General features: G+C 57.3%; 6 protein-coding genes across 8 annotated transcripts; 3 read left to right on the top strand and 3 right to left on the bottom strand.

The window, feature by feature from the left end:
- Nucleotides 1-17: 17 nt before the first annotated feature.
- SNX21 (sorting nexin family member 21) lies at nucleotides 18-2,176 on the bottom strand. 2 transcript variants are annotated; one of them, XM_086852924.1, is made up of 3 exons: nucleotides 1,677-2,176; nucleotides 1,399-1,553; nucleotides 18-1,104 (listed from the first exon to the last, which is right to left on the bottom strand). In XM_086852924.1, exons 1-3 carry the CDS (start codon nucleotides 1,945-1,947, stop codon nucleotides 433-435), a joined length of 1,098 nt encoding a protein of 365 aa, XP_086709050.1. In that variant the 5' UTR covers nucleotides 1,948-2,176; the 3' UTR covers nucleotides 18-432. The 2 variants fall into 2 exon arrangements, with proteins under 2 accessions (XP_086709050.1, XP_086709049.1); XM_086852923.1 differs by having other exon boundaries at nucleotides 18-961; nucleotides 1,406-1,553; nucleotides 1,677-2,096.
- A 1,593-nt stretch (nucleotides 2,177-3,769) lies between these two features.
- On the top strand, nucleotides 3,770-5,692 carry TNNC2 (troponin C2, fast skeletal type). The gene is made up of 6 exons (XM_023948171.2): nucleotides 3,770-3,910; nucleotides 4,667-4,718; nucleotides 4,816-4,959; nucleotides 5,041-5,155; nucleotides 5,232-5,368; nucleotides 5,447-5,692. Exons 1-6 carry the CDS (start codon nucleotides 3,908-3,910, stop codon nucleotides 5,476-5,478), a joined length of 483 nt encoding a protein of 160 aa, XP_023803939.1. The 5' UTR covers nucleotides 3,770-3,907; the 3' UTR covers nucleotides 5,479-5,692.
- A 519-nt stretch (nucleotides 5,693-6,211) lies between these two features.
- On the top strand, nucleotides 6,212-7,213 carry LOC147650157 (regulator of G protein signaling 9-binding protein-like). The gene is made up of 2 exons (XM_086852857.1): nucleotides 6,212-6,539; nucleotides 6,631-7,213. The coding sequence occupies exons 1-2, from the start codon at nucleotides 6,347-6,349 to the stop codon at nucleotides 7,062-7,064; spliced, it is 627 nt and encodes a 208-aa protein (XP_086708983.1). The 5' UTR covers nucleotides 6,212-6,346; the 3' UTR covers nucleotides 7,065-7,213.
- Nucleotides 7,214-7,333: 120 nt separating this feature from the next.
- UBE2C (ubiquitin conjugating enzyme E2 C) lies at nucleotides 7,334-9,502 on the bottom strand. Its single transcript, XM_086852858.1, has 6 exons — nucleotides 8,583-9,502; nucleotides 8,484-8,511; nucleotides 8,255-8,341; nucleotides 7,871-8,075; nucleotides 7,666-7,725; nucleotides 7,334-7,522 (listed from the first exon to the last, which is right to left on the bottom strand). Exons 1-6 carry the CDS (start codon nucleotides 8,681-8,683, stop codon nucleotides 7,464-7,466), a joined length of 540 nt encoding a protein of 179 aa, XP_086708984.1. The 5' UTR covers nucleotides 8,684-9,502; the 3' UTR covers nucleotides 7,334-7,463.
- Nucleotides 9,335-13,720, bottom strand: DNTTIP1 (deoxynucleotidyltransferase terminal interacting protein 1). 2 transcript variants are annotated; one of them, XM_086852855.1, is made up of 13 exons: nucleotides 13,577-13,720; nucleotides 13,428-13,498; nucleotides 13,174-13,270; nucleotides 12,941-13,039; nucleotides 12,408-12,476; nucleotides 12,097-12,153; nucleotides 11,804-11,865; nucleotides 11,313-11,358; nucleotides 10,794-10,852; nucleotides 10,552-10,612; nucleotides 10,167-10,238; nucleotides 9,857-9,912; nucleotides 9,335-9,502 (listed from the first exon to the last, which is right to left on the bottom strand). In XM_086852855.1, exons 1-13 carry the CDS (start codon nucleotides 13,661-13,663, stop codon nucleotides 9,364-9,366), a joined length of 975 nt encoding a protein of 324 aa, XP_086708981.1. In that variant the 5' UTR covers nucleotides 13,664-13,720; the 3' UTR covers nucleotides 9,335-9,363. The 2 variants fall into 2 exon arrangements, with proteins under 2 accessions (XP_086708981.1, XP_086708982.1); XM_086852856.1 differs by lacking the exon at nucleotides 10,167-10,238.
- A 971-nt stretch (nucleotides 13,721-14,691) lies between these two features.
- On the top strand, nucleotides 14,692-18,493 carry LOC111938162 (uncharacterized). The gene is made up of 2 exons (XM_023939788.2): nucleotides 14,692-17,330; nucleotides 17,728-18,493. Exons 1-2 carry the CDS (start codon nucleotides 17,144-17,146, stop codon nucleotides 18,378-18,380), a joined length of 840 nt encoding a protein of 279 aa, XP_023795556.2. The 5' UTR covers nucleotides 14,692-17,143; the 3' UTR covers nucleotides 18,381-18,493.
- The last annotated feature ends 3,113 nt before the right edge of the window (nucleotides 18,494-21,606 follow it).

The following is a 21,606-nucleotide window of genomic DNA, read 5'->3' as shown; positions in this document are numbered from 1 at the left end:
CACAGCAGGCGCCTTGCTCTTCTTCCTGCCAAGACTTTATTTAATAAAGTCCTTTCTATTGTGTAAGTTTCATGGGAAGTTCCCGGCAAGAGCCCTGGACCCTGCCAGAAGCTTTCCCGTTCCCTTGCAAGGTGCCAGTACGTCCCAGCTAAAGTCTCAGCCACTCCGGGATCCCCAGGAGAGGGGGAGCAGCTTCTGGCAGCACCCATGTGGGTGGTGGACCCCCCTGAGTCCCCAGCCCAGCAAGACAGACTAACCACAGAGAAAGTGCATTCAGGAGGCAGCTCCAGGCATGGGCTGTGCTGCCCGTGGGACTGCAGTGCTGCTCCTCTGCCCCATTGCCACCCACAGCATTGCCCTTACTGTTCCCAGCTGCCACAGGCATGAGCCCCCCACAGCCCTTGCCCTCTCACCCATATGGGCACAGGTGGCTTATTCCAGAGGCTCCTTGATCAGGCATTCCTTCAGGGAAGGTTGCTGCTGCAGGGGCAACCCAGCTTCCCGCAGGTCCTGCAGCCGGGCCTCCGAGCGCCGCTTGTCCTTGCCCACCTTCCAGGCCAGGTGGACGTGGGCCTGCAGGAAGGGTCCCAGGAGTGGGTGGCTGCCCTGGGCCTCCAGCAGCTGCAGCGCCTGCTCACAGTAGCCGTGGGCCTCACTGAGCTGGTCCAGCTCCTGGTGGCAGACGGCCAGTCCAGCCAGTGTCAGCAGGAAGCGGCCGGAGCTGCAGACCCCCAGCCGGTCCTGCAGCCGGTAGGCATTGGCCCAGGTGGCCAGGGCCTCGCGGTACATGCCGGTGCAGGTCAGGCGCTGTGCGGCCTGCAGGTCCGGTAGGAAGAAGAACTCGAGGAACTCAGGAGAGCGGCGGATCTCGTCGATGGAGTGCAGATGGGACAAGAACTGTTCGAAGGCTCGGCTCCGCTTGGCAATGGTCTCAGCAGTGAAGTTCCGGCGCAGTCTCTTCCTAGGGAAGGCAACGCCGGCCATGTCGCAGCTGAAGCGGCAGCGCAGGCGGCGGTTCAGCTGCTCGAAGTCTGAGTAGCGCCGGGCGATGGTGGCAGGGGCCTTGTCAAACTGGCCAGAGCGGATCAGGTAGATGGTGTAGAGCTGCGGGGGAGGCACGTGTCAGGCAGTGCTATGGGCACGTTTCTACCGGCACAGCGGGGTGTGCGGCCACAACGGGCTGGGGGAGTTTGCCCAGACAGAAGGGAGTGGACTGGGCTGCTGCAGCCGCAGCACCCATCAGCAATAGTTACCTGAGGCTCATCTGAGCCGCCAGCACCATCCGAGCAGCACGGGGAAAGAGAAAAAAATAAGCGCCAGCCCCGTGGGATCCCTGCCCCGGGGAGAGCAGGACTCGTACGCACCCCGTGCCCGCCCAGCCGCGCCGGGCTCACTCACCACGTACTTGGAAGAGCGCTCGCTGACCACGCTGGCGCTGGTGACCTCGAAGAGCAGCCGCTGCGGTACCACGCTGCCCCGCGACCTCCGCCACAGCTCCTGCAGCTGCCGGGTCAGCAGGCTGCTGCCGGGACGCTCCGCCGCAGAGACCCACTCTGTGGGAGAGGGGTGGTCAGTGCCCTCCGTGGGGACAGGGCTCTGACATCTGTCGGGCTGCCGGACGCCACCAGCGCACGAGTGTCCCTGAAGTCCCCCCAGCTCACCACCCCGGCACCTGCCTCCGTCCTCCGTGCCTGCTGCCGTCCCCGGCGCCTGCGGCGGCTCCTCCAGCTCCTCGCTAGCTCCGTCCCCCTCCTCCTCTTCCTCCTCGTCTTCGTGGCTGGTGAAACTCAGGGTGCCGCTGAGGCGCGTCGACAGCCCCTCGGTGTCGTCCTCCAGCTCCGAGCTCTCCGGGCAATCCTCGGCCTCGCCGCCGCCGCCCGCCGGCTCCTCCCGGCCGCCCTCGCCCGCCAGCGCGTGCCGCAGCCGGTGCAGGATGCGGGCGGCCATCGCTGCCGGGGGGTCCGGGCCGGCACCGCGGCACGGCGGGGCCGGGGGCTGCCCACCGCGGCACGGCCCCGCGCGGGGACAGCCCGGCCCCGGGACACCCTCCCGGTGCTGCCCCCGCCCCGGTCCGTTCGCGCTGCACCGGCCCGGGCCGAGCTGAGCCGGGTGGTGCCGAGCGATGGCCGCTCCGCCACGGCTCGTCCCGGGATCCTCTCTGCGCGGCTCCGCCTCCGCCGGGAACCCGGATCGGAGCGGCGGAGCCGGCACCGCCCGGCACGGCCGGGATCGGGATCGGAGCCTGCGGCACAGTCCGGCACCATCGGGATCGACTCTCCCGGCACTGCCCGGCACGGCCGAGATCGGGATCGGTCCCTGCAGCACCGTCCGGGACTCTCGGGTCAGGGCTCAGCCCGGCGCCGCACGCAGCCCCTGTCTATGAACCGACCCCTCCTTTCCCGGTCTCGGTTCCTCTGTCCCCTGTGCGGGATGTCCTGGTCGGGCCGAGCCCCAGGTATCTGCCCTGGGGCCGCAGGAGCTCCACACTCCCGTGCTCGGCGCTGTGGTGTCCCAGGGTCTTGATACCCCAATACCCTGGCACCGTTGTGCCCTGACAGGTTCCCCAACACACCTGTATCCTGGTACCCCAGACACAGGCTCCCGATCCCACTGGGATGTCCCCCAGACCACCCTGGCATCCTGCCACCCTGGCCTCAGTCAGCCTCACCATGCACCCCATAGCCAGGCTGTGCTTTCGGCACTTGCCCAGCCATTTTTAGTGCCTGCCTGCTCACTCCTCACCACTTCCTTGGGAATGTCTATAAATATCGAGGAACCAGCCCAGCTGCTGCCATCGCTCTGTCCATCGTTTGCTCACTGCGCCGTGTTCCAGCACCCTGCACCCCACCCGGGCTCAGATGGGACCCCGAGCTTCCCTGGGCAGGGTGGGATGCACTAGGGGCTGGACTTGCTCCCAGCTCCCACCTGGTGAATGAGGGTCCTGGCAAAACCAGGAGCCAGCAAAGTCCTGGGTGTCCCTGGCACTGGGACCTTGTGGGACAGGGATCTGTCACCCTGACTTTACTGCAGCCCTGAGGCTGAGCACCACAGGGCATGGGCCACTTGGCCAGTGTGTCCCCAGAGCCACCAGTCCCAGCCGGTCCTGGCAGCAGTGGCTGGCATGGGCTGTGAGTGTGAGGATTGAGCCTTCAAGGAGGCACCGGGCATAATTCCCACTCCTCAGAAGCACGAAAAGATGGAGCCATTTCCGGAACCTGATGCCAACAGTGCTGGGGACCCCAAACCATGGGGCTCATGGTCCAAATCTCTACAGGGACTTCATGCCCTAGGCTCCACTGGGGACCCCTTCCTTATCTGGGGCAGGGGGCTTCAACACTGCTCTGCCTGGGCCCCCTGGAGCAGAAAATGGGGGTGCAAGTGGGGGGGATACTGCACTGGGGAAAACCAACTTCGTATTGGGAGCTTTACCCAGGAAAGGCTGCGTTTTCAGGGGCCAGTGGGTGATAGCCCGTGCCCCTTGTGCAGGGGGGACCTTGTCCCCCTTACCCGGGTGATGCTGATGGCTCCAGGGCTATTTTTAACCCCCTCATTGCTGAGCTGCCTTGGATGGGGGTGTTGGGGGTGGGCAGAGCTGCGCTCCTGCCACAGCTTCGGTCTCCCTCCTGAAGGGCTTGAATTTCCATCCCAGCCTCATCCCCACGTTAATCCCAGCTCTTGGCCAATAAAGCTTTGGCTAAATTAGGTAAAGGCACCAGTTGCCAATGAGAAGGGCTGGGTGCTGCCAGAGCGCTGATAGGCTGAGGGGGCCAGGGGGCAGTAGCTGGAGACACATCCCACAGAGGAGACAGTACAAATTGGGGTGCCAGGGGCACCACGAAGCTTCTGGGAGTTCCTGCTGCAGGACCTGGTGGTTCTCTGGGGGTGGGAAGCACCATAAATTCCCAAGATGGTAAGCGCTCCTGTGTGCTGTGTGCTGTGTGTTACGTGCTGTGTGCCAGGACAAGACCTGACTGGGCAGGAGGCACCAGGGGCATTTGAGCTGTGGAGGTGCTTCTGCAGAGGGCAGTAGGGATATGGTCCCCAATGCTGGGCTGACCATGGTGGTGAGGGCAGGGAAGGATTGGGGTGATGCAGAGTCCCTGCAGGACAGATCTGAGGGTGACCGTGTGGCTGCTGAGGGAGTGCAGATGCCTGGGGACACCATCTCAGCCCTGTTTGGAGCTCAGGGCTGCACAGAGGCAGTGGTGGCAGGGGGTGGCTGAAAGCCGAGTGCTGGGTCATGCGACACAGTATCGCTGCTGGCTCCAGGGCCGGCCTGCGCCTCCAGGAGAAACTTGATCAGGGTTGACAGGTGCCACGGCTGTAGCCCCAGCGATCCCTACAAGGGGAGCTGAGGAGATCCCAAAAATAACACTGCATGCCCAGGATGCCAAGGCTGTACAAAGGGACCATGACCCCAGCACAATGGAGCCCCCCAGATAGTGGGAGACTCGAGCTGATGGCTCCCTGAAGCCCACATTGTTCATGGATGCCTGGAAGGGATCAGAACTGTAGGGGTTGCTGGTGTCTGTGGCTCATGCCAGCATAGGATCATCCTGCAGCAGGGGAGAGGCTCTTCCCACAGCCAGGCCTGTTGGGCCATGCTGTGTGAGGGGTCTGTGGCCTGATATGGGTGGTGCAGTGACCCCTGTCCCTTGCCTTGCAGACGGACCAGCAGGCAGAAGCCCGTGCCTTCCTCAGCGAGGAGATGATTGCGGGTGAGTGTGGGGATGGCAGTGACAGGGGTCAGACATGGCCATGGTGCAAGGCCTGGCTCTGTCCCATTGTGTGGAGACCTGACCTGTCTCTCTACAGAGTTCAAAGCCGCCTTCGACATGTTTGATGCTGATGGCGGTGGAGACATCAGCACCAAGGAGCTGGGGACGGTGATGAGAATGCTGGGCCAGAACCCCACCAAAGAGGAGTTGGATGCCATCATTGAGGAGGTGGACGAGGATGGTGAGCAGCCCTTGGTGGTTGGTGGAGGGGTACTGGACCCTGGGCAGGCAGCCTGACCCATGCTTGGCTTCTTCCCCACAGGCAGCGGCACCATCGACTTCGAGGAGTTCTTGGTCATGATGGTGCGCCAGATGAAAGAGGATGCCAAAGGCAAGTCTGAGGAGGAGCTGGCCAACTGCTTCCGCATTTTTGACCGGTGAGTGTAGGGGCAAAGTGACCCATCCTGTCTGTGGGGGCAAGTAAGGTCCCATCCCTCCCTCACCCTTCTGCAGGAATGCGGATGGGTTCATTGATATTGAGGAGCTGGGTGAGATCCTGAGAGCCACTGGGGAGCCTGTCACTGATGACGACATAGAGGACATGATGAAGGACTCAGACAAGAACAATGACGGTCGCATCGACTTTGATGGTGAGCGATGGCCCCAGCCAAGCACCAATGTTGTGCACCCAGGCAGGGCCATGGGCTGAGGCTGCTGCTTTCTTGCAGAGTTCCTGAAGATGATGGAGGGTGTGCAGTAAGGGACCAGACATTCCTAGGGCCAGCTGCTGCACCCAGCCCTGCTCCCCTGCTGTCCAGGGAACAGCAGCTCCACAGCATCTGGCCCTCAGCGCTGGCTGGGACCTTGCTCCGTGCCAGGATCCCGGTCTCATCTCACCATCGGCGGCTGAGCTTTTCCTCACATCTGTCACCTGTGGCTTTGATTCAAGCCTCAATTAAAGAGGAAAGGCTTGAGCTGCTGGTGTAGGATTTCACTGGGGGTGCATGGGGAGGGGGTAGTGTCAGTGTGCCCCTGCTCTGCTCCCCAGGGAGGGAACGTGGGCGAGCTCACGCCACAGGGCGGTGCTGCAGGGGCAGCCCAGAGTTGTGGTTCCCACGGGCTCTTGAGCAGGCGCCAGTGCTGAGCTCAGAGTTTCCATGCAGGGCAGCTCGTTCACACGCCAGAGGGCGAGAGAGCATGGCCCTGGCCCCGAGGGTCTTCCAGAGCAGGGCTGTGGGACCACAGGGGTCCTAGAGAGCCACTACTACCTGCCCCACACTGGGACCCACATCTCCCACCCAGAGGACCTGGCTAGAAGGTGGAAGGGCAGGAGCAGCGCTCTCCTCACAGGGGAAGGGTGACACTTGTCTCTGCATGTCTCTCTGAAGAGGCTGTGCCAGCCTGCTGGACATCACAGTTCCCCGGGGACCAGCTGGGGTGGAGCACAGCAAGAGGGATGAGGCGGGGTACAGTTCCCAGCCAGGGAGGGGAGGGTGGGACCACCGGAGCCAGACACAGCTCAGAGCTGGTCACATACCCGCAGCGCTGTGGCACAGAGCGGCCGAGTCCCCTGGAGAGCCAGCGACCACCGTGGGCATCCTGCCCCTGCCCTGTATTCACGGGGTGTAATGGCACCAGGCAGAAGGGATGCGTGCCGGGGGCGGGGGGCAGTGGGAACGTGTGCCACAGCCCAGGCTGCCCTCTGCAAGGCCACGGCCGGACACCGGCAGCTGGTGCTGCAGCTCGGGGGGAGCAGTGACAGCCCCCAGCTGCGTGAGGAGCGACGCAGGAGGAGCGCAGAGGCCTGTGAGCTCAGCATGGGTAAGGAGGAAACTGCTGTACCGGGCAGCACCCACACTGGGGCCAAGGAGGGGCTGCAGAGCTGCCCCTGCTCAGCATGCGTATCCCACAGGGCTGCGGCGGGTGCTGCTAGAGGGGCTGCGACAGGCCCCAGTGAGCCCCCCGGAGCAGCAGGAGCTGGAGCGGCTGTGGGTGCTCTTCCTCTCTGCCCTGGAGCTCTTCCTGCAGGACCTGTACAGAGCCCAGCACCTCTGCCAGCTCTTCTCTGTGAAAGGGGGTGGTATTGCCCCACTGCACACTGGGCTGGGGGGCTGGGGGCTGCCCAGCCGGCGAGGAGGGGGTCCCACACAGCCCCCACCCACCCAGTGCTTAGAGGAGGAGATCGAGCAGGTGAGGGCCACGCTGGCAGAGATGGAGAGCGGAGCCAACATTCCACCATGGACAGTGGAAGCCACGGAGACCACACCGCCAGCAGAGACAAGCAGCACCACAGAGAGAGCAGCCTGGGGAGGGCCCTGTGCTGGGCACTGCTGTGGGGTGCTGTGAGCTAGGGGGCCTAGGAGATAGCAGCAGAGGTGGCATCCCTGTCACAGAGCAGGGGACAGAGGCCCTATGTGTACCTACAGTCCTCAACCCCTGCCTTTGCAGGTGATGGTGGGGGCTGCTACAACCCTGCAGAAGGAATGGGACCACTCCAGGCCTCCAAATATTGATAAAGCTCATGTTACCCCACAGAGATCAGTGTCCCTTCCACCCTCCCTGCCCACATTCGCATAGGGGCCTCTGAACACTCAGGGTGAATAGAATCCCTTACAGAAGTTATAAATGTGCATTTATTTATACATTAACCGTGGCTCGGACTGCAACATTAATTTAAAAACAGCCTATGATACAGAACACAGGGGACAGCTGGGAGGGAGGGGGTATATTGGGGGGTGGTGACGGTCAGGTCTCCTGGCTCTTGGTCTGCTTGTTGTACGTCTCCCGCACATACTTCTTGTAGGCTGAGGAGAGAGAGAGAGGAACGTGATGTCAAGGGTCCTGAGGCAGCAGCCAGGGCAGCTGTGGGGCCAGACAGGCACTGGGGGCTGTGCTACTGCCTGTCCCACTGGGGAGGGGGCAGGAGGGATCTGCTTCAGCCACTCACCGACTTGGTTCTTCCAGAGTTCAGCGGCATGTGTGTTCAGAGGGCTCTCGATGTTTGGCTCTGGAAACAGTGGCTGGGTTAGCTGGTGTAGGGTGACCTGGACACCCTTGAGCCCTGATCTGGGTTGGAGATCCCCACCACCACCACCACCATCACCCCTTCCCCCAACACTCCACTGGAGCAGCAGTTTGCCCACTAGACCCACCTGCCAGCAGGCTCTGTATGGAGAGCAGGATGGTGCGGACATCATACAGTGCCGACCATTTTTCCTTGAGGATGTCGAGGCAGATATTGCCCTGGGTGTCGACGTTGGGGTGGTAGCAGGGGGTCAGGAACCGCACGGTGGGTGCTGTGTAGGGATACCCGCTGGGGAACTCCAGCGACAACTTGTACCGCAGCTCCTCATAGGCCTGGGGGTGGGAGTCGAGGGGGACAGGAGTCAGGAGGGGCTGTAGCCCCAGAGGTGGTGGAAAGCGTTAAGGAAAAAGAGTTACAGGGGCAGTGGAGGGCGGGGACCACCCTCAGCTGAAGGCAGGAAGGTGGAGCAGGGTATGGCCCCCCCCCTCGACCGGGGGATCTCGCCTCTCACCGTCCCGGCGGCGCCGTCGATGGTCCCGATCCACTTGAAGAGATTGTCGGACTCGGGGAAGGCAGAAATGCCTTTGTCACCGGACATCTGCGGGGGCAGCGCGTCAGGGCGGCCCAGGACACCCCGAGATACCCCACCCTAGTTCAGCCCCAGGTGCCTTTGGGACCCCCAACCCCGGGCTTGGTCCCAGGATCCCCAAACCCCGAATCGACCCCGGGGCCCCACTCACCATCAGTGCCATCAGTTCCTGCTGCAGCCTGCGGGGAAATCACACGTTACTGGCCGGTTCCCCGGGGCAGCCCCCGCCCGCAGCCCCGGCCCCGCTCACCTCTTCCCCACCGCGCCGCGGGCCGCCGTGGCCCCGGTCTCGGCCGCTTTGCGGGCTGCTGCGCTGGACACGGCGGCGGGGTCGGCGTTCTGTGAGGCCATAGCGGCTCCCGGACCGGCACACCGGGCTCCGGCCGCAGCTGCCGGCGGGTCACGGGCTGGACGCGGCTCCCGCTCCCGGGCGGCGCCGCACCGGGTTCCGCTGGATCCTTCCGCAGTCCCGCTCGGAGCAGGACTCGGGCCCCTCTGAGGCTCTACCGGTGCCGAGCGGCGGTCAGGGCTCCCCTAGCGGGGCTCCCCAGTGCCGAACGGCGGTGCTTCGGGCTCTCCCGTGAGGCGGCGGCGGCGGCCTAATCCCAATCCCCGTTCCAGACGCTTTCCGGTTCAGGAGCGGCTCGGTTCCGACCCCTTCTTCGGTGCAGGAGCGGCTCGGTCGCGACCCCTCTCCGGTGCAGGAGCGGCTCGATCGCAGTCCCGATCCCGGACACTCTCCGGTACGCTGGCCCCGCGCCCCGTTTGAATATTTCCGCGTGCGGCCCCTCCACCAATCAGCGCGCAGCCCCGTTCGAGCCGGCCAATCACCGCCCGCCGAGGATGCAGCTCCCACGGTAACGGCCAGCGGCTGCTGACTGCCCGCCCGCGCTGACGAACAGCGCTGTGATTGGTCAGCGCCCCGCGAGGGGCGGAACCGCGGGTCCCACAGGCCCTTAAATGGCCCCACAGCCCCGGCCCGGTCCCCAGGAGGCGGCGAGGTGGGAGCGAAGCGGCTTTATTGGGGGGTATCAGGGTTCGGGGGGCTCCTCGGGGGGCGGCACGTCCGCCCCGCGCCGAAGCGTCTCCATGTGTTTCTGCATCTTCTCAGTCATCCAGGCTGGTGGGATGAAGGGCTTCAGCTCTTCCAGTCGCAGATCAACAGAGTCCCTGGTGAGGAAGGAAAGTGACATGGAGGGACTCCAGCACTCACTACTGACCCCAAATCTGCCAGGTCCCCCGGCACCCATCACTACCAAGCCCAGATCCACCAAACCTACCACTGATCTTAATCAGCACTGAGCCCAAACCTACCATGTACCTCCAAGTTCAAACCTTAATCGCCTGCCATGGCCCTTGGGCACCAAACCCCAACCATAACTGAGCCCCACAACCGTCATGGAGAGAGCCCCTCCCACACAGGACACCCCTGCAGTGCAGCAGTGAGGGGGGACGTGCTGAAGGCCCCCAGGAAAGCAGCCCCAGGCACAGCAGCACCTTCAGAGTGTCTGCTTTAGTCCTCACCTGTAATCCTCACTGGCAGCCAAATCCCGAATGTCCTCTTCGATGAGGAGGTAGGCCTGTGGCACAAGGTGGGGAACACCTCAGGATTCCTGTGTGGGGCAGCCAGGGCAGGGCCACTTCCCCCAGCGACCGCTGTCCCTGTGGGAGCCAGCTGTGCCTCCTGGCCCACGCCCCAGTCCTGTGGGCAGGGGATGGACCTTGGCAGCGCTGTGTCCCGGCGCCCTGCCTATCCTCCTGCCACTGCCACCTGGCCCGTGGCTCCTCCGCCCGTGCTGGCCCTGTGGCGGGCCCTGTGGCCGGCCGTACTCACCATCTTGCCCCCAATGGCCCTCATGTGCTGCTGCTCTGTCAGCCAGTGCTTATCCTGCGGGTCGGCCGCGTACTACAACAAAGCAGCAAGGACCGAGCTGAGAATGGGTGACAGACCCTCCCCTAAAAGCCCGCTCCTGTGGGACGCTGCACCCCGCTCTGCTCTGCCCCCCGTTCCGCCTGCCCTGCTCCAGCCTCAGCCCTGGCTCTGGCAAATCCACCGCCTCGGCGGCATGCGACAACATTGGCTCGTGTTCTGTGTGCTAGCCAGACCTTGGGAATGTGCTCCAAGATAACAAACAAGGGCATGGGGGTGGAAGTAAACAAGGGAGCTGAAGCACACGCTCCCAATTCCCATGGGAAACCATCTGGCTGTGGCACCTGACCTTAAAGAGGTGGGGATGCTTGATGTAGAGTCGCCCTCTTGTTCCTCCCATCCCGAGAGCTCTGCAATAGGAACATGAGGGGTGTTAGGGTTGTGGGGAGGGCAGCTGCGGTGGCACAGGGACACCCTTCTCCTCCCCAAGCCCTTCCTACTGCTTTTGAGGCAGAGAAGCGAAGTGACGGGAGGAGTGTCACGGACTCCTGCCTGGGGACACCACCCTCCATCGACAGGGCCGTTCCTTACTTGTTTGCTCGAGATCCCAGCACAAAGGTTGTGGTTTCAGTCAGTCGGGATGGATCCCACTACAGAGCAATTGGAAAAGGGGCAACATTAGAAATAAAGTTGCTGCTGGCCATGCTCCACAAGCCTTGGTTCTCTGACAACCTTGGAACCTTGGAGCTGCCTCCAGACTGGGAGGAAGGGAGCTGGCCACAGACCTCCAGCCTTCCGCAGGGGAGGGACGTTACATTCTGTCTGGGCTGATCTAAGCAGTTTCCCTCATGGGAAACACTTGTGGGATTCTCCAGGCTACTCCTGGTCCCCTCAGGTCTCCTTCAGCGGCACCACACCGCAGGGCTACAGGCTATGGTGCCTGGGGAGACCAGCAAAGGCCTCCGGGCACTTCGCTTCCTCTTCTTGCTCCACCCCTGCCCAGGGCCCCATCAGGCCAGAGCACAACCTCTGCTCCTGCAGCTGCAGGGCTCTGCTAGGGGGAGCAAAGGGGAGGAGAGAGGGAGCCCAGCAGTGTCGGACAGCTAATACCTTTGGTCCATCCCTTTTCACAGGCTCAGAGACTTTGAGCTTCCACCTGAGGGGAAAGAAAACACAGTAAGAATGCGTCCCAGTGGGATCAGCTCAGTCACCGTCAGCAGCAGGGACTGAGCCCAAGCCCTTCCAGATCCACCCTTTTTCACACCCTCCACTCTCCCATAGTACCCAGCTTTGGACCCTCAGCTTTGCTGCCCATTCTCCTCTCCTGGCTGCCCAGATCCCACCACCCCCCATGTCACATCACTCACTCTGGATAGTCCATCTGGACCTTTTCACACCTTTGGGCCTGTTTAAAACCACTTATTTGAATGTCTTTGCCTCCTGAGGGGAACACCTCAACCTAACCCTGCTTCTGTCCAGACCCAGAACTCCCATCACCCCTCTGTAGGAGAAGAGTCTGTGAGGTTTCTGTGCTCCCCACAGGCAGTCTCATTCCCCCTGCCCTCCCAAAACAGGAGCTCTAGCTCAGCGTTTGTACTCACGCTGCCATGCCTGAGACTCCACGGTCATTTGACAGGCTCTGTCCTGGAGGCCGCCCCTTCCTCTGCATGGAAGAAACCCTTCTGTGACTCAGCTGTGCTGGCTGAGGGAACCCTCTCAGCAACTCTCCCTCTCACAGGGAAGCTGCTTTAGTCACAAGCAAAACCACTGCCTGGCACCAGAGTGAGCACCTCCAATGCCTCAAAAACCTGCCTGTGCACCTCCATGCACTCACACTGTGGGAATGGCCAGGTTTCTCAAAACATAAAATCTCTTGTGGGGAAAACCACCCTACCTTTTTTGGAATGGGGCTCCCTCGACGGCTCAGCTCCTCATCCATCTGTCGGGCACGCTGGAAGGGGAAGGGCAGTATGATGAGCAAGGCTCTTCTCCCTACCTGGCCAGGTGAACACTGACCCCAGCCCACCTCTGTGAGCAGCACCCACACCTGGGATTCTCCCTGCCCTGTATTCCCTTCAAGCCAAACATCCCCCACTCTGCCTCTGCACTACTGCACTGGCAGCCAAGAAGAACCAGACAACGAAGTGATCCCAACTCTTCTTCTCCCAGCTCTCACAAGTCATTCAAACCTCTGTGTACAATTACCTTTGGCACTGCCTGTTCATGGGGCAACCTGGGAACCACCTTTTTGCCATCAGAGAACAACAGTTTCGCCTGCAGGAAGACAAAGAAGGTTCCATAGATTCTGGGCTCAGAGAAGGCCCCATAAGCAACCTCCACAAATCAACATATCTACCTAAAAGCCCTGCAACAGCTTTGCTTTTGGAGTGCTACTAGGCCATGCTTCCACAGACAGCCAGATGCAAAAGCACAATCTGAGCATGATAAATTCTGACAAACTGGCCTCCCCTGCCAGGACCCTCTGACGGGTGCTGGGGGAAGTTTCTGTGTGACTTCAGCAGTGTGCCATGTTCCTACAGCAGCAGTGAGGTAAAGCAGCATAAGCTGTCCAACCCTGACTGCTCTGTTCTTCCCGGTCAGAATGAATCCCAACACAGCAGTCACACAAGGGCTGCCTATGTCCCCTCATGGTGACAGCACAGGTTTTAAGAGGGACACATTCTAGCCAGGCAGCTTTGCTTGGCTGGACACCCAAGAAACACCTCACCAGCACCCACCTGCTCCAGGCAGCTCCTACACGTCTCCTGGATGAGCTGCTCTGGGTCCACCTCCTCCCCAACGTTATCACGCACGTTGATTGCTGCTGTCTGGAAAAACTGGAGGGGAAAAGGCAGGAGAGGGTGACAGCCTGCGCGTGTTGGCTCAGCTCCCACACACAGGCACGATGGTCTCGGTGGCAGCCGAGCTGTCCCCATGCCCCTGCCGCTGCCCACCTGTCCCCAGCGCTCACCTTCATGTACTTGTTGAAGATGCCCCGGATCTCCTCGTTGATGCTGGGCTGCAGCACAGCGCGCAGCAGGTCCATGGACACGCTCGGGTCCGTGAAGCTGCGGGTGGAGCACTCAGGAGGAGGGAGCAGAACCCCCTGGCCCGGCCCGGTCTAACCCGATCCTCCCTCTGTCCGGCTCCCATCCCGGTCCCGCTGTTCCACCCTCGCCCTCCATCCACCACGTGCCCTGGCCGCTCATCCCGGTCCCGCCGTACCTGGTGGTCATCTGGGAGCGCCGTCCGCGCCGCTGCACCTGCCGGTGCTTGATCATGATGTTCCAGGGGCTCTGCGGGACACACGCGTCAGCCGCGGCCCCGCCGCCGCCCGCCCGGCCCGGCCCGGCCCGGCCCGGCCCCGTCCTCACCGTGCTGACCAGCTGCTCCTCGGCATCACCCGGGCCCTCCTCGCCCGGCGGCCCCGGCTGCTGCTCCGCATCGCGGGCGGCGCCCATGGCCCCGCTCCCGGCTGCGCTGCGAGTGACCGGATGCGCGGGGATCCCGCGCCTGCATCATCGGGCCCCGACGGATGTGACGCGGTACCGGGGCCACGGGCCGGGCCGAGCCCGCGGCGGCAGCGGGGCGGGCGAGGCCCGGGGGACAGCCGGTGTGTGCTGGCCGAGCTCCGGGGCTCACACCGGGCCCGCCCGGCCCGTGCCGGCGGAGCGCTGGCCGCAGCCCCCCGGCTGTCCCCGCCGCCCCACACGGGGGGCTGAGCAGTCCCGGAGGGCGAGGCAGGGCATCCCGAGTCCCAGAGTGTGAGACTCGGCCTGTCCCACCCGGGGGTGGAGGCCTGCGGCTGGAGCTGGACACGCGTGGCCTCTGGCCCTGAGAGCCGAGTCCCTGCAGCTGGAGTGAGCTCCAGTCTTTCCATGATCCGTGTGCTCCTTGTATAATTCCTCTTTCCGGAATCTCATTGCTTCTCTGAGCAAACACCTCAAAACAGCATTTCCTCATCTTGTCTAATATGTGCAGAATAGTCAAAACAACATTTCTGTCGTTTTCTAGATAATCTCACCCCATGTTGTGGTCAAAGAGAAGCTTTTCTGTTGAATCAGCTGGATAACAATTTGCATTGAAAAACCATTTACTATTTTGCTGGTAGCATTCTTCCTCATTCCAAGATGATTCAGTGGGAGAAACCAAGCAAAGGGGACTTGCTGGAGCGCAGGGTGGGTCTCGCTGTGCAGAGCAGGGGTGTAGGATGTGCTCCAGCAGCCATCTCCAAGCACTGTCCCTGTCGTGTGTGCCCGTGGGGCAGCCCTGAGCCGTGCTGAGGGGGAAAGTGGGATCTCCTTCCCACCAGCTTTGCCAGATGCTCCATCTTGTTTCGTTTGTGTTCAAGGGATGAGTGCATGTGGCACTTAGAGCCATGATCTAAATGACAAGGTGGTGATCAGTCAAAGGTTGTATTCGATGATCTCAGAGGTCTTTTCCAACCTAAATTATTCTGTGGCTCTGTGACCAATGCTGTGGGTGCTGTGTTGGTGCCTCTAGAGGGTGTTGTGCTGGTGTCTCAGCATCTGTCACTGCAGCCTGTGGCCATGGAAGAAGCTCCTGCCTTTGTCCCCTTCCTGCTGCTTTGGCTGGGGCTGCACCAGCCCGGGGTAAGCTTTGGGCTGTTAGACAAACCCAGTGGCGGATGTGGCACCAACCAAGTCACCATCAACACCAACATAACTTCATTATCACCGGCACTGGGCTGCTTGTGCACTTATTTTGGTTGCCCTAAGTTGTCATCAACAAAAACCGGTCATTGCCCAGAGGAGAGGAAGAATAACTGTGGCTGTAGGAACCCCCAGGGAAAGGTGAGGAGACTGATACTGTTAATCTATGAGACCAGCTTGTGCTCTGTACCCACCCTGTGACCCTCAGTATCCTCAGGCGTTTATTTCATCAGAGCAATTTGCTTGTCAGACATTCTCTTCCATTAGTTCCCTAAATGTTATCCAGGATTATGATCTGCTAAAACAGAAATGTGCCAGAATCACGGTGTTCCCAAAAAGGAGGAACCACCAGGCAAGCACGGGGACAGCAGCAGTGCTGAGCTCTGCATCGTGGCACTCCTGAGGTTGGAAGGAGCCCTGCAATCTCTCAGGTTGTTCCAGATGGTTTTCCAGGTGCGTGGAAGGGAGTCGTCACTGCTGACACGGGCTGGCCAGCACTGCCTGCTCCGGGGTGTCCGGCTCGGTGGTGATTAACAGCCACAGAAAGGCGCGATAAGCACCAGGTTCCGCCAGGCAGCTGCGAGGTGTGGAGCACCAGATCTCCGGTGGACACGGGTGGTTCGTGGAGGAATTGCATCCACCTTGAGTCACAGCAGGAGGAGAAGGATAAACCTGTACTAAAAGCATTTTTCTTGCCATGAGCCCTCTTCCCACACTGATTTGTGGAGATTTGTGCAGAGCTGTGCTCCTTTCGTTGCACTGTTCCTGCATCGTCGTGATGTGATGTTGCTGGAAACCTCTTTGAGCATGACTTTGATTTTCCAGTGCTCCTGTCAAGTGCCAGCTTAGAATTGTAGTAACAATGTCAATCTCAAACCAATTAATTTCACTCACCCCACAGCTGCAAATTTAAAGTTTTTCTATTATACAGAAACTCCAGCCCATTTGTGCTTGGTGCTGATGTGTCCTGGGCAGACCAGTCCTTAAGTTCCCCTATCCTATTGATTGCACATTGGTTTGTGCGTAATTCAGAAAGAAATAATTAAACAGAGAAGGAAAAATTTGGAAAATTAGATTCCAACTCGTATTCCTGGGTGACTGGAGAGTAACTTGGTGTAAATGGGTTAGCACTCACAGAATTAATTAATTAATTAAGCTTTGTCTGCTGTCTCAAACATATTTAATATGCCTTTACCTTGAGATCACATGCAGAGGAAAGGGAAGTTAACGTGGCAGTGCATCTGATTTTTATTTCCTCTGACTGTGGGTCTCTGGTGAAGGCCAGCAGTTTGGCTGGCAGTTTGCAGACAGGCTCCTGTGCTCTCCTCACCTCGGGTGAACCCTCGTGCTTGAAGTCCCAAGACCTTTTCCTCCACAAAGGCCCACTGTAGTTCAGCACTGTTTCATTGGAGCAGATGTTCACTTGGACAGTAACTAATTTGGTGTTTGTGCATGCAGTAACCCTGCACTCCCATTGCAAATTCATGTGGTTATTGAATGCTTGTGTGTAAATTAATAGGGCTCTCATGTATGGACACTAAATCCTGCAACTCATGCTCAGGAGTTCCCAAAAGCTGTGTGGAGGCTACATTGATTGAGTCTGGTTGGTCTGGGGGAAAGGCACACTGGGCTCTGACTTTGCCCACAGTGTGCTGAGCTGCTTGGGCTGTCTTGTGATAAGGGAGGGGTCCTGGGGGGGCTACAAAGCAGGAGGACCATGGGGCTGGGGAACAGCCTTGCTCAGGAGACTTTGAGCTCATTTGTGTGCCTAAACCTGGCAGCTGACAGTAGGAACACTGAAGGAGCTGGAGCACTCTGCTTGGGAGTGGGATGGTTCAGAGACAGATGATCAAATGAAGCTTTGAATATTTGACCTACAAAAATCTGCAACGAGTCTTACGTGTGAAACAGTAGCTGTGAATGAAGGGCATTTTGCATGTGCAAGGAGGGAGCTCCTGGTGCTGCTGCCAGGTGCTCTTGCCCTGTTCCTGTTCCATCCGGGATGGCAGGGCCAGGACAAGCTCCTGCCTGCAGCAGAGCCCAGCACTGGGGCAGAGCCCGGCACTGGGGTCACTGCTGTTGATAGAGGTCAGTGTAGGGATTCCTGTTGAGAGCAGCAGTGAAGAATCTGCCTCTGTGCAGTCCTGGTTTCCCCTTCCATCCTCCAGTCCTTGTGCTGTCCTCCTTGGAATGCTGCCAAGCCTGGATCCTGCTCCTTGGCTGTGGGTGGAGGTGGAGTGGCTCTTCGGTAAACAGAATTAGAGGCAAATGTGGGAGGTTCCTGAAGTCACCTGTGAGCTGCCTCCTCCCATACCTGGACCCGGGCTGCCTGCAAGGCGCTTTAAATTGCCACTTGGCACAGCCCTGGACGCAGACTTCATCGCCATGCCACGAAGCATCCTCCTGCTGGGGCTCCTCGCCCTGTGGGTGCAGCTGCAGGCAGCACCCATTGCAGGCAAGTGTGGGTGGGTGGGAAGAATATTTAAGAATATTTTTTTCCTTATTTTCCTAGAACCACAGGTGTTTTGCAGCTGCTGGCAGGTGGCAAGTTGCTGCCTTGTGAGGGCCAGGGAAGCTGCGGTGGGAGTGGGGTGGGATGAGCCTGCCAGAGCCAGCAGGGCCCCTCAGGCACCAGCCCCACCATGATCCTACCATGAGCTGGGAGGTACCAGCATGGCCTTGTGCTGTGTCACCTCAGCCTGGAGGGCAGCAGGGCTCAGGCAGAGCCCTGAAAACCCACCAGGAAAAGCTGCAGAGGAGAAGACAGCACAGCATCGTGGTAAACTGGGCTGCTGGGTGGATGGGAGGGCAGCATGCTGGGGCTGATGTTGCTGCTTTCTGCTCTCCTACAGAGTTCCATGGAGTAGCTCCAGCTGGGTGGCCGCCACCAGGGCAGCTGGGAAGTGCCCTGAGCCTTGAGCCTGGGAAAGAGCCCAGGATGGTGCCTGATAATGGTGATGGTGACAATGACAATAACAGCTCGAATAGCAGTGAAACTGGTGACTCCAATAGCAGTGAAACTGGTGATGATGGCAACAATGCCAATGACTATGATGGTGATGATGGTGATAAAAATCAGCTTTGTGATTGCAATGATCATGGTGACAACAACGGTGATGATGGTGTCAATGGTGACAATTCCAATAGCAATGAAGATGGTGATGATGGTGATAAAAATGACCTTTTTGATAGCAAGGACAATGACAATGATAATGGTGGCAATGACAGTGATGATGGCAATGATGATGGTGATGATCTCATCAATGATGAAAATTCCAATAGCAATGAAGATGGTGATGATGGGATCAGTGATGAAAATTCCAACAGCAATGATGATGGTGATGATCTCATCAATGATGAAAATTCCAACAGCAATGAAGATGGTGAAGATGACATCAACAGTGACAGTTCCAATAGCAGTGAAGATGGTGACTCCAATGACAATGAATATGATTACTCCAGTAACAATGAAAATTATGCTGATTATGGGGGGTGGGGATTTTAGATTGTAACAGCTGGGATTTTCAGAGATTTTTGTGTTTTTTTTTTGTGGCACCCAGCTCAGGCTACCAGATTTGATGATTGTTCTGTGCCAATAAATGTATCTAGTGAACATGAGAGTTTAGTGTCGAAGATTTCTTTAACAGCCTGGCAACCCAAAAGGGATACTTGGTTACTTTCCTGTTTTCTTCTAAGCACCAGATACCCAAATTTGCAGCAATGGGTAGTTTCACCCGGGAGCTCTGAAGTAAGGAAAGACTTAGTAGTGAGTGGGAAATCTCAAAAGGAGGTTCAAATCCTGCCTTCTACAAGTTTGAGTTTTGTGGGTTTTGGGAAAGATGAGCAATGTACCTGGCATAAAGAAAGGAATGCTTTTAGCTGAGGTGCTGCAGAATTGGGAGATGATAGTTGACACTACTAAATGAGCTCTAAAGCTCACAGTGATATTATGCCAGGAGGAATGGCCATCAATTTCTTGATGTGCTGGGACAAAATCTGCAGAAGTGTGGCCCACACAGGGGGATTCAAAGAGACTGTTTTGATTTGCCTTCAACATAGACTACAGGACTGATACACAGGGCAGATGGACTATTGATATGGAACAACTGAGCCTGAGAAAAGCAGCATCTCAGGATTGAGGATGGTACATGATATCCTGAGGTAAATTCTAGCCCAGACCCTGCTTTTCTCTGTGTGCCCACTAAAAAAGATTTTCCACTGTCTGTTCCTGTTGCTTTGCTTTCCATGCTCACTTCTACTTCACCTGCAACTGCCCCAAACCAATCTGAACAAATTATTTGAGTACTGTAATTAATGGGCAGACAACAGTTGTTTTAATTTATATCCATTGATCCTGGATTACAGGAGATTCAGTGTTGTGGACTACTAACATTCCAAGGCTGAGGGAAGATGCAGAGCAATGTGCTCAATCAAATTTGTGCTCCACATGATGAAAACTGGCATGATTGGAAAGCTGTGGAAGAATAGCTAAAAGTGGCCAGGGACTGTATAAAAGATGAAAAGAGCAAAGGAATTTTTTGTAATATATTAGACACTTGCATAGAAGCTGCCTGTTAGGATAGGAAAAACCATAGCAGAGAGAAACAAGATCTAAGAGAGAAACAGAAGGTTGGAAAGAAGCTGTATTGTTGTCTTTGAAAATTGAGAAACTGCATAAACAGGAAGAAAAGCTACAGAAAAAAAAGGAAAAAAAATAAAAGAAGAAAAGATTCAAGTTTATGTGAACTCCCTGTCCCCCAACATTGTATAGATTAAAAACTGTTATCCCCTGAAGAATGAGACTGGAAACATTTGGGGTAGCCCTGACCATAGTGAACCTAGAGAAGATGATTGTTTCCTTCAAATCCCCCTGAATATGAAACCAGACTCATTATAGAAACAGAAGAAACCAGTGGACCTTGGGATAGAGTGGGAAATTGTACTCCAAACCGGCCTCATTTGATTTGATTTAGATGACTGATCTGCGAGAGCACTATGGCTGTAAGCCAGGCCAGACTGAAATCTGGCAAGTGAAATCCTATTAATGCAGACATAATAATGGTCCAGACATTCTGATGCTATTTGACCTCATGAAAAATTAATGCAATTTTTAGCAGACACGGGAGCACGAGATTCAATTTTAACACAACAGAATGCTGTGTTAAACCTGGTCAGCAAAGAGTTAAAGTTACTGGAGTAAACAGAGCAAGTGCCAAATGCCAAACCACCCAGGTTAATTCATGGCCCCTGGGCAAGAAGCTGTGTTGGCATCAAATGTATGTCAACCACTTCTTTGCAGTTAGAGATCATAATGAAAACTTTTGGGTTTTGATGTTCTGAAAGGCCAAACCTGGTGTCTGCTGTTCAGCAGGGTAAGGTCCTTAGGCTCAAATGCCAACCCCTGAAATCAGGAGGCTGCAGTGTGTGCTCTGTGCAGCACCTGCACTCCCTGATTTGACAGTCACTAATGTTCCACAATACTCAAAATGGGATTTCTGTAGCCACACACCCATGGATGGCAGCACTGGATATGAAAGATGTGCCCTTTGTAGCCCCCTTATTAGAGAAGAAAACAGAAATTGGCATTTCCCTTTCCATAAAGGGACAATATACCTTTAACAAACTGGGGTGTAAACATTCACTGAATGTTTATGTTATTGAATGTTTATGGTAATTCCCCTGGCAAGAAACCAAATTAAGGGAAAGAAACCCCAGAATGTGAGGGAAGACTGTGACTAGAGAAAAGCTAGAGGCTGTAGCAAAGCTGGAGACTGGTGGAAAGCTGGTATCTGGGGAGAGATCTGTGCTGGGGGAGAAGCCAGAGAAGCCTGAGGAGGGAAAGAATCCTGGGTCTCACCATGGTGACAGGGAGGCAGATGATGGCAATGATGATGATGGCAACACTGATGATGGCTGTGGTGCTCATGACTGTTGAAAATCTTCTGTTATTTGAAAGTATCTGAATGCTTGTTTGGTATCAGGAAATGGACATATTAGGTGCAATCTGAATTTTATCCTAACCATATTGGGTGTGTTGTGTAGGTGAAAGACAGAGTAATGAAACCCAGGGCTGACAATCTGAACATTAATGCTAGAATAGACAGAGCTGTAGCTTAAATGTTACTTAAAAATAAATAGCTGGAGTGGACAGCCCATAGATCACGGTGTGTGAACTGTAACAACCATACTGTAACATGGACCAGAGAACTGAGTGAAACCCCCACCAAACCTGACCTCAGAGGGCATGAAAATGACCACGTGGCAATCACTTGGTAACAAAACAGCGAGGCAATGAAGAGTGAGAAGACCCCAGAGCCTAAGAATACTCTTGATCTGGACGGTCACATGAGAGATGGGGAGTTTATACTATGAGGGTAAAATTGCCCAGAGATTTCTTTGTTTGGGGTCCTCCTTTTGAGGTTACAGCTCAAGCTACCAGATTTCATGACTGATCTCTGCCAGCAAATCTATCTGATAGAGATAAGAGAGCCTGGAGTCAAAAATTTCTTTAACACCAATGATGATATAAGATGATGATGATGGTTACAGTGATGGTGCTGGTGACAGTGATTACACTTGTTGACTGATGCCACAAGTTATATGAGGAGCAGGTGAAGTGAGGAGAGCCCACTGTGTGGGTGCAGGGGCCTCTTCCTCTGCCTCACTCTACAGGGCTGGTCCTGGGCACCAGCAGTGTTTTGGGCAGGACCTTCTCTTTCCTAATAAACCCC

Source organism: Cyanistes caeruleus, chromosome 16 (assembly GCF_971803275.1).
Source record: "Cyanistes caeruleus chromosome 16, bCyaCae1.hap1.1, whole genome shotgun sequence".
NCBI lineage: Eukaryota > Metazoa > Chordata > Aves > Passeriformes > Paridae > Cyanistes > Cyanistes caeruleus.
Note: the sequence above shows the minus strand (reverse complement) of the source record. Positions and strands in the feature narration are given on the sequence as shown.

Coding starts and splice junctions, on each gene's coding strand:
- SNX21 (XM_086852924.1), bottom strand. CDS start 1,947: ATGGCCGCCCGCATCCTGCACCGGCTGCGGCACGCGCTGGCGGGCGAG. Junction 1,554..1,676: donor AGCAGGCACGGAGGACGGAG/GCAGGTGCCGGG, acceptor CCTCTCCCACAG/AGTGGGTCTCTGCGGCGGAG. Junction 1,105..1,398: donor AGCGCTCTTCCAAGTACGTG/GTGAGTGAGCCC, acceptor CCTCCCCCGCAG/CTCTACACCATCTACCTGAT.
- LOC111938162 (XM_023939788.2), top strand. CDS start 17,144: ATGTGGGAGGTTCCTGAAGTCACCTGTGAGCTGCCTCCTCCCATACCT. Junction 17,331..17,727: donor GCAGGCAGCACCCATTGCAG/GCAAGTGTGGGT, acceptor GCTCTCCTACAG/AGTTCCATGGAGTAGCTCCA.
- DNTTIP1 (XM_086852855.1), bottom strand. CDS start 13,663: ATGGGCGCCGCCCGCGATGCGGAGCAGCAGCCGGGGCCGCCGGGCGAG. Junction 13,040..13,173: donor TCTTCAACAAGTACATGAAG/GTGAGCGCTGGG, acceptor TTTCCCCTCCAG/TTTTTCCAGACAGCAGCAAT. Junction 10,853..11,312: donor TGAAAAGGGATGGACCAAAG/GTATTAGCTGTC, acceptor ATTGCTCTGTAG/TGGGATCCATCCCGACTGAC.
- TNNC2 (XM_023948171.2), top strand. Junction 4,719..4,815: donor CAGCGAGGAGATGATTGCGG/GTGAGTGTGGGG, acceptor GTCTCTCTACAG/AGTTCAAAGCCGCCTTCGAC. Junction 4,960..5,040: donor TGAGGAGGTGGACGAGGATG/GTGAGCAGCCCT, acceptor TCTTCCCCACAG/GCAGCGGCACCATCGACTTC.
- LOC147650157 (XM_086852857.1), top strand. CDS start 6,347: ATGGCACCAGGCAGAAGGGATGCGTGCCGGGGGCGGGGGGCAGTGGGA. Junction 6,540..6,630: donor GGCCTGTGAGCTCAGCATGG/GTAAGGAGGAAA, acceptor CGTATCCCACAG/GGCTGCGGCGGGTGCTGCTA.
- UBE2C (XM_086852858.1), bottom strand. CDS start 8,683: ATGGCCTCACAGAACGCCGACCCCGCCGCCGTGTCCAGCGCAGCAGCC. Junction 8,512..8,582: donor CGCGGCGCGGTGGGGAAGAG/GTGAGCGGGGCC, acceptor ATTTCCCCGCAG/GCTGCAGCAGGAACTGATGG. Junction 7,523..7,665: donor ACTCTGGAAGAACCAAGTCG/GTGAGTGGCTGA, acceptor CTCTCTCCTCAG/CCTACAAGAAGTATGTGCGG.